This window comes from Poecilia formosa, unplaced genomic scaffold (genome assembly GCF_000485575.1).
Source record: "Poecilia formosa unplaced genomic scaffold, Poecilia_formosa-5.1.2 Scaffold1148, whole genome shotgun sequence".
NCBI classification, from domain to species: domain Eukaryota; kingdom Metazoa; phylum Chordata; class Actinopteri; order Cyprinodontiformes; family Poeciliidae; genus Poecilia; species Poecilia formosa.
The window spans coordinates 1-8,512 of record NW_006801087.1 but is presented as its reverse complement, the minus strand read 5'-3'; the positions used below and the strand labels follow the sequence as shown (position 1 = coordinate 8,512).

Below are 8,512 nucleotides of genomic sequence, written 5' to 3'. Positions count from 1 at the left end.
TGTACCGTCAATGTGGCCCATTGAGGGGGGCCAATATGCTGAAGTGGCCCTCGGTGAAATTGAGTTTGACACCCCTGGTTTAGCTTCACCTGCTATGAGATTTTATTAAAAGTATTATTTCAGCTACAGATGCATCCTTCGCTGCAAATGATCAGACGTACATTAAAAGGAACACTGTTATTTAATGTTGGTAATGAAATATTTATTGATTGATTGATTTGTTTATTTGTAATTTTTTTTATGTCTTAGGAGGTTAAAATCATTTGAAGCTCACCTGTATCTGTTCAAATGGGACTTCGAAGCTGAAGCTTTCATTAAAGTACGGATTGAGCGTGTTCTTCTTCACTGTCGTCTTCTTCTTCTTTATCCGCTTCCCATTTTGTTGCAGAACGATCTTCACATATGGGTCTTTTAAAGACAACAAAAAGTATTCAGAATCTTCCTTCGGTACGAGACAGAATATGGACCGAAGTCCCAAAGAGGTTTAGTTACCTGATAAACCACCAACATCCATTTTCTTCAGATTTTTTGCCTCCATGATGTTCACCGTCAGTTTCCCAGCCGTTGGTACGTAGCGCAAAGAAATGCAAATGTCTCCCAACTTTTCCTGATGACAGAAAAGTTGGTCCAAATTTTGGAAAGTGGCTTTTAAGACAAGCAGCATATTTATGAATTTTCTAAAATGTTTGCAGAGTCTGTTGTAGGTCTAAGCAAGTTTGTATAGATTCTTCAGACTGTATAGAGTAGCACTCCCCCTCCCCCACCTGTTGCTGTGCACCTTGATAAATTCTGCTATTCTTTAAATGACAGTTTTGGCTGTTTAAAGTTATTTTAAACCACATAAAACCTGTTTTAGTGCAGAAACTAAAGGAGCGCGACCAAACCCCTGTTTTATACTGTCTGAATAAAAACTCTAAACTTCACCTCTTCCTTCTCTCCACTCTCCAAGTCCCTCCATTGCTGCATTGGCTGGCCCATATCAACACTGTTCATGGGAATCTTTATTTCTCCGATCATGTCGTGCTTGGAGAAACGATCAAAGTCAAAAACCTGCAGAATCAAAGTCTTTCCGCCCAACTCTGCATACGGAATCTAAAACAAATGACATTTGATGTTAAATAAAGGAATGGAGATTTGCTTTTTTTTTTTTTTACACACACACAAATGTCAACAAAAACTAAACTGTTTGTGTTGAAGTACCTTAAAAATAAAAGTCTCGTTGAAAACAGGGCTCAGGTTTTTACGCTGGACTTTGGTCTCGTACTTCTTCTTCTTGTCTGGCAGCAGGAAAACTTTAACGTAGGGGTCCGAGGTTCCGCCCATGTCCATGGCAGCGAGGTCCTGAGCCTGAAGGATTCCCACTATGAGCTTCAGGAGAAAGAAAATTATGTTACAGCTGAAAACTGGAAGTTATTCTGTGAGTTCCTACAGATCAGGGATGCAAGTTATCGATTAATGAGTTAATCTAAAGTTGATTGATCTTATCGATCCACTAACAGATCATTAACAAACATCAATTTTCCTAAAAAAGAAAAACCTGAGTTTTCTCTTATGTCAAGGGTGTTGACCAGCTTTCCGGAACAGAAAGGGCATTTCTTTTTTTACTGTATACTAATTTATAAAGAGCACATCGTATCAGGACCATTGTAGGTAGAAATAAAGGAGGAGTAGATTTGCAAGAAAAAACTCAGAAATTTTGAGATTGATCTCAAAAATTGTCCAGAAAAAAAAAATAAAAATTTTGAGCTGAAAATTTTTTACTTTTTAAAGTCGGAAATTTCCAAGTTTTTTTTGTTTGTTTGTTTGCTCAGAAATTAAATTTTTTTGTCTAGAAAATTATGAGATTGATCTTGTTTCTTGTTTTTTAGCAGAAATGTAATCCTCCTTTCTTTCTATCTAGAACAACCCTGTTGGGATGCTACGTCTGCCATCTTTGTTTCTCTTTCAGCTGGCTCCACCTACGGCTGACCAGTGGCGCCCTCTTGTGGATGGCGATCACACTACAACAAGCTCTGATTCAGAAATGAATTGATTGGAACTCATTTTAATCTGTTTCTGGAGCTACCTGAGAATCTGTGAAGTTGTAGTCCAAGGAGAACTCCAGTTTGCCCAACTTCTCCTGTTCTTTCTCTTCTTCCTCTCCGTTCTTTTTCACGTCGCCCTCCTGCAGCAGGAAGCGTCTCCATGATCCATCATGATACGTGGTGAGACTGGGATGAGCGAAAAGCCACCCACCTTTTCTCCGGACTCCCCGTCTCCTTCCTTCTCCTTCCTGCGCCGACCTCCGGCCTTCCTCCCCCTCTCTTTCTTCGGCTTTTTCTTTTTCCCAAAACATTTTTTGAAAACACAGAAGATGAAGCAGGCCACCAGAACCAGAACCAGAACAACGATGGCCGCCACTGCCCACACAGGAACTGCAGAAGAGCGGCGAGTTAGCTCATCCCATGAGGTTTTTAATCACTTAAACTCCTTTAAATTATTTCACCGATGATTTTATTTGCTTCTGTCTCATCCTCAGGGATTTTCGGAGCAGGCAATTATCTGCAGACAGTTTGCTGAGTGTGTGTTTGGTCAGTAAACACTTTCTTCCCACAGTCAGATAATTACACTCCTGCAGCTGGGAGTAGACGTGTAAAAACATCATGAGTATAAGTCACTCCTTTCCCACTGTAATCTTTAGCTTCACTGCATCATTTTACTGTAACAGAACTGATTCCTGAACACAAACATCTCAAAGACTTGATGTTATTGAACTTTTTGCACATTATGTTCAGCTAAAAATAGAAATTTGATGCATTTCGATGGGATTTTGTCACATAAACCAACACAAAGTGGTAAATAAATGTTAAATTCTGTTGGAAATATTACACAACTGCTTATAATTTTTGATAAATATCTACTAAAGAACATTTCTTATGTTTAAAAACCATCATTTTATTTCTGTTTTTAGATTTTAAAATAAAGATTGGTGCAGTGTCTTCTATGGGATGTTGATATTTGTGGAAAATGCTATGAAAAATTATTCATTTTATTTCCTCTAAAGTTTATTTATCATATTTTATGTCTGTACTCTCTGAACTTTATATTTTTCATTTGGTCAAAATCTAACCAGCTTCAGATTTTGGATTCTGAAAACATACAAAATGTGGCAGATCTATTCAGTCTAATTCTATGCTTTTTTATTTATTTTACATTATATTTAGAAATCTTAATTGCACTTTCTGAACCATTTGAAAGAAGGTTGGTCACAGTGTTTTCTTTTAGGTGTTTCAGTTTATTTATTACATATTTTATACTGGCTCTCCTATTGCACTGACTGAACAAATGAAAGTTGTTTTTACATGTTTAACTAAACTTGTGAAGCTGTTGGTGTATGTAAGTGTGCTCCACTGGTGCAGATGTGCAATTCAGTACATTTATGTCTGTTTTAAAAGAAGAAATGTTTCAAGTCAATTCAGCACCGTGTTATTGGATTGGTATCGGCTGATACTGAATCTCAGACATCAGAGATTCAGTATTGGTGCATCCATAGTTGAAAGGTTTGTTTTTACATGTTTGACCAACGAGGTCAGCTTATTGTTTTAGTCAGTTTCTTTATTATTTATTTTAAATTGGCTGTTCTACTTCCTAATAGCACTGAGTGACTGAATGAATGAAAGATCTGGCGTTCTTACAGCTATGGGAGTATTTAAGTGTGGTATACTGGAGAAGTTATCAGATACATTTGTTATTCAATATATCATGCTTTAAAAAAGAAGAGCAGTGTTTTCATTTCAGCTGTTTTTTTGTATCGGATCGGTATCAGCTGATACTAAACCTCAGATATCGGTATCAGAAGTGATAAATTGTTTGTGAAACAATCATCCGGGTCGGTTTATTGCATCCTGGTTCTGCCGGCGCCTTACTTGGCAGGTGACTCAGCTCGTTCATGAACTTCTCCTTCATGTGGTCGTACTCGTGTGCGGGGTGATGTTCTGGGTTCGCGTGTTCATGGTGGTGTTCCGGGTGGTTGTGCTCGTGATGGGCCGGTTCCGTCGACTCCTCAGATTCGTGTTCGGACGGCTCCGCGGCCCTCCGGAGCCGGAGCCCGCCGCTGCCCAGCCTCATGCCAGCTGTGGGAACGGCAGAGCAGGTCAGTGTCTGCGTAGTTGGCCCGTTCAGCGAGCCGCGACACATTTCTGCGTGTCTGCTGTGTAATCCCTCTGATCATGTGTTGCAGTACAGAGCAGGAGCATGGGACATCGCTTAAGCCAGATGCTCAACATGGCTGACCTTAATCCCTCTGTTACTCGCGTTCTCTCTGTCATCTTCTGCGGCCCTTAACCCGCCTTCACTCCCATCCCAGCCTCGTTTTTCCTGCCGTCATGCTCTCTGCCAGCTGGATTAAACTCTGCCACGGAAATATTAATCCAAAATCTCAGATTCTCAAAGCTGCAACAAACAGAAGTTGGTCCCATCTCTTGATATTCCTCACATTTATTCCCTATTTTATTCAACTTATTGATTATTAAGTCATTTTAAAGGCCTGTAAGTTGACCAAAACTAAAAAAACATGAGATTTTTATGATTTTTGATTAGTATGTTGAACTACTTTTAATTTAACCAGAACCTGGTTAGAATACAGCAGTTTATTCAACATAATGCAGAAGAAAAAAAAGTTCATTTTTATGTGATTTTCATCATTTATAATGATAATAACTGTATAGCAAGAAGGACTCATAGTCCAATGTAACAAATAATAAAAAAGAAAAAACTAATTAAACTAAATAAATACATAAAAAATTAAATGGATGGATGATGGATGGATGAGTCTAGTAAAGGATTGTAGCTGGATGATTCACAGAATAATAAAAACAAACAGTAAATAAAGTGTAAAAATTGATCTGATAAATTGAGAACCTGTAATATGTTTTCATTCACCAGGACGGTTCTGACTTTATATTTTCTGCAAATAATCAATAAACAAACAAAAACAAAACACATTTGCATCTCCAGATAAAAAAACAGTTGATCATTTTGTTCCAGTATTGGATATTCTTGGATATATATATATTTTTTTAAATCTTTTCCCCTCTCTGGACTCTGTGAGTAAAACATGAAGAAGCTTCATGTAGCTTTCTTCCTACCTGTTGATGGTTTCTCTTTATTTCCTGCTGGTGTAAAATAACTTTGTCTTTTGGATTGAAATGTTTTGTTGGGTCGGTGATCGGAGCTGCAGCGCGTCGCCGTCTCCGCCTGGCAGGCTTCCTGAAACCGTTCCCATCAAAGCTCTGACAAATCACCAGAGCAGCGTTATCGTTTAATCCCCTCCTCTGATATCACAGCGCTGACCACACATCTGCTGCTTTTCTGCTGAGCAGAAACCAGCAGTGTGTCGTCGTTTTCCTGCTACTGCTCTGATTTAAACCGGACAAACAGAATCAATCTGGGGATTTGTTTTATTCAGGTAGAGAAGTTATTGTGTTCATGTCAGCAGTGTGTGATAATCATCAGACTGTGTGGAGCATCTAGTCTGTCACTAATCCTCTCAGCATAGCTGTTAATCTACAAACAACTGAGTGAGAGTGGCCATTCTGCTGCTGCTCCATCACTTCATTTCATTTTATTCAGCAGGAAGGCTGAATAAAATAAAATGAAACATTTTATTTGTGTAGAGAAACTCTGACACTTTACAGGAATCCGATAAAATTACAAACAGATCATTTAAACACACACAAAAAAAGGGAACAGAATAAAAAAGCACTTAAATACACACCACTGAACATAAGACATTTATGATGTCTGTGTTTATTTTAACAAACATGTTTTTTGTCATTATGGCCCAAAGTTTCTGGTTTGGTTTCATCAGAACATAAACAAGGTTCCATTTTTTATGGTCAGTACTGTATATTTATTTTGTTTGATGTACTTAAGTTTTCTGTTTGTAATTTTACTTGATTCCTGTAAAAGTGTCTGAGTTTCTAGAAAAGTGACACAAAATTATTTCAACCCTGTTTCATGTTACAGCGGATAAAAGGCTGTTAGTAACTAGTTTACATGTTTAATTACTCCAAGCTGTAAAGTATCACTGCTTGAGTAAAAGTTCTGGATTTTTACCCACTGAAACATTTTAATGCATTAAACACTGAAACCTGCATGGTTAAAACGATAATCTGTTTAAGTTATATTAGGGGAAAAAACATTTAACTTGAAAGCAATTCTGCCTTAAAGTATTTTATCCTGAATTTCTTTGAAATACCAGAATTTGCAAACCACTGATTCCTGTTTTTGCTATGGTTATGAATCACAGCTGCCCAAAGGATCATTTTCCTGTTCATCAAATGGCATTTCTCATCTGTAAACAGTAAATCTGGACACTTCAGTCACTGTAAGTGGTAATAAACACCAAGCTAAACTTGCTTCAATAAAGCATTTAAGGTGTGAACATTTATTCCTCCAGTTTTCTCTGTTCATTCTCAGACCTGCATTTATTCAAACCCATTTCAGTAACAGGTCAGTCACCTGAGCCATAAATGATCCCAGTCAGATTTTCCCTCTAATCTCAGAGGGTGAATAAGCAGAAACCGTCCTCAGACATGACTGAACCTCAGACTGCATGACAGAGCAAACAGGAAATGTTTAAAAGGTTTGGCAGCTTTAGATTTATTAAATATTTCAGATAATTTCCAGATATTAAAATATTTCAACAATTTGATTCAGAAATGGTTTGCATTTGGTAAAAAAGTGAAAACAGGATCATGGAGTGCATGACAGACCAAACATGATTCATTTCACAGCAACAGCTCATTACAAGAATTATGGCTCTGCTACAACTTCAGAACATTGTTGATGCTCCTGGTTCATTTAGAAAAGTTGAGGTAATTCCAGTTAACATTTGACCTATTGTACCAAAATACAGGAGTCAAGGGTTAAATGTGCAAATATTTTGGGGGTTTTTTTGTTTGTTTTTTTCAACGGAAACAAATGCAGCTTTGACCTCTTTGGAAGTGTGAGCAGCTGGAGATGTTTAATGCTTTTTTAGAGTGTGTGTCTGTCGAACAGGTATTCTGCCATGGAGCCGTGCGGTTCGGAGGAGGAGAGGCGGGTCAGAATGCTGATGTAGTCGCCCAGCTTCTTGATGGTGTCGTGGCTGTCGATGAGGAACTCCCGCTCCAGGTAGTCACACAGCTGGAAGAGGAAGACAATGCAACAAAACCTGGAGAACATTTTGTTTCTTTAATCAGCTAAACTCACATGTGGGTCTTTGTTGCCGTCGGCTCTGCGGTGAACATCCAGGATGAAGGTGTTCAGGGACTTCTGGTGGTCCAGGGAGAAGGTCAACGCATCCAGACCGCCTCTCCAGTCCTCCCTGCTCGGTTTCTAGGGAACAGATTTAATGTTTCCATCAGCAGCTCAGACCAACGTTGTGTCCAGTTAATTCTGATCAGCATTGAAATCACTTTGAGATCTTCTTTCCAAACTCAGTCAGGTGGGTTTAACTCTCCTGCCTTGGTTTTATTTAGAGAAAATATTTCTAACTGCAAATCCACTCATTTCTATATAGTTTTTTTTTAATTAAAGTCAAACATTGACAAATTCAGTCGTACTAAAATTAGCCTTTTAAACCATAAAAGCAGCATTATTGTCATCTTTATTAATGAACCAGTTTTAATTTCAGTTTCTTCTGAATCATTTCTGCCCAGAGACTGAGATAAAGACAGAAGCCATGGTTCTAAATATGGATCTAATAAATGCAAGTGATAAGTTTTTCTCTAAATTTTCATCTCCACATAAAGCCATTTTTTAACTCAGTTGTCCACAATTGATCGTTTTTCACCAATAGAACAGTTTAATTTTTTTCCTGCAAAAGCTCCTTTTAAAACCACAAACTAATTTTTAAGGACAAATTTCCCCAAGCCACCTGTTTTCTAAAGGTCAGAAAATTTGCAGCTTTACCACTAAAAATGCAGACTGCTGTCCAGTGTAGTCAGGATGACCTCATCTAGCAAAAGAGACATTTGATTTTATTTTAATCCACTAAACTGCTGACTGGAAGTTTCAGACTTTACTATCTTTACCATAAACCTGTCAACTGTAAGAGTTTGACATAAAATCTCACTTTAGCCCAATAGAGGCAACATATGAAGTCTATTAGAAACCAGCCTGAGGTTAGAGTCCAGTGTTTAACCCAGCAGCTGGCCTTGTTTCCCAGACTGATGACATTTTCAGTCTCACTCACAGCGATGGTCTGAAGCAGAATCCGGCCTCCTCTGGTGTTCTGGTATTCCAGCAGCTTCTCAGCCTGTTCCCGCTCCTCCTTGGAGCGCTCCAGGAAAAAACTGGAGAAGTGTGGCAAGGCGACATCATCCCTGTCAAAATACATCCCCTGAAAAACAACAAATATCAGAAAGCAGTCAGCAGATTGCAACATGGCTGAGTTTAGCTGGACGTACCAGGGCCAGGTAGGTGGAGGAAGCGTTGAGCTTCAGATTGATCAGCTTGTTGACGTCGCCTTCAGTCTCTGCATGGTAGT

The 8,512-nt window shown here is 38.6% G+C and overlaps 2 protein-coding genes across 3 annotated transcripts in view; both read right to left on the bottom strand.

Annotated features, from left to right (window-relative positions):
* LOC103132594 (synaptotagmin-1-like) overlaps positions 1–5,626 on the bottom strand; it is a 9,805-nt gene extending 4,179 nt beyond the window's left edge. Inside the window, exons 1-8 of one of the 2 annotated variants that reach the window (XM_007544408.2) lie at positions 5,127–5,626; positions 3,906–4,112; positions 2,236–2,414; positions 2,066–2,164; positions 1,201–1,368; positions 925–1,092; positions 493–607; positions 275–408 (exon numbers count right to left, since the gene is read on the bottom strand). In XM_007544408.2, the coding sequence (XP_007544470.1) occupies positions 275–408; positions 493–607; positions 925–1,092; positions 1,201–1,368; positions 2,066–2,164; positions 2,236–2,414; positions 3,906–4,107 (1,065 nt within the window). In that variant the 5' untranslated portion in view covers positions 4,108–4,112; positions 5,127–5,626. Of the gene's footprint in view, positions 1–274; positions 409–492; positions 608–924; positions 1,093–1,200; positions 1,369–2,065; positions 2,165–2,235; positions 2,415–3,905; positions 4,296–5,126 lie in introns of those variants that run through there. The other variant, XM_016667469.1, reaches the window with a different exon arrangement.
* A 1,123-nt stretch (positions 5,627–6,749) lies between these two features.
* LOC103132597 (ferritin, lower subunit) lies at positions 6,750–8,507 on the bottom strand (the record flags this gene model as incomplete). Its single annotated transcript, XM_007544412.2, has 4 exons — positions 6,750–7,167; positions 7,234–7,359; positions 8,219–8,365; positions 8,433–8,507. Coding segments are annotated over 4 exons (498 nt in total), but the record flags the coding sequence as incomplete, so codon positions are not given.
* Between the last annotated feature and the right edge of the window lie 5 nt (positions 8,508–8,512).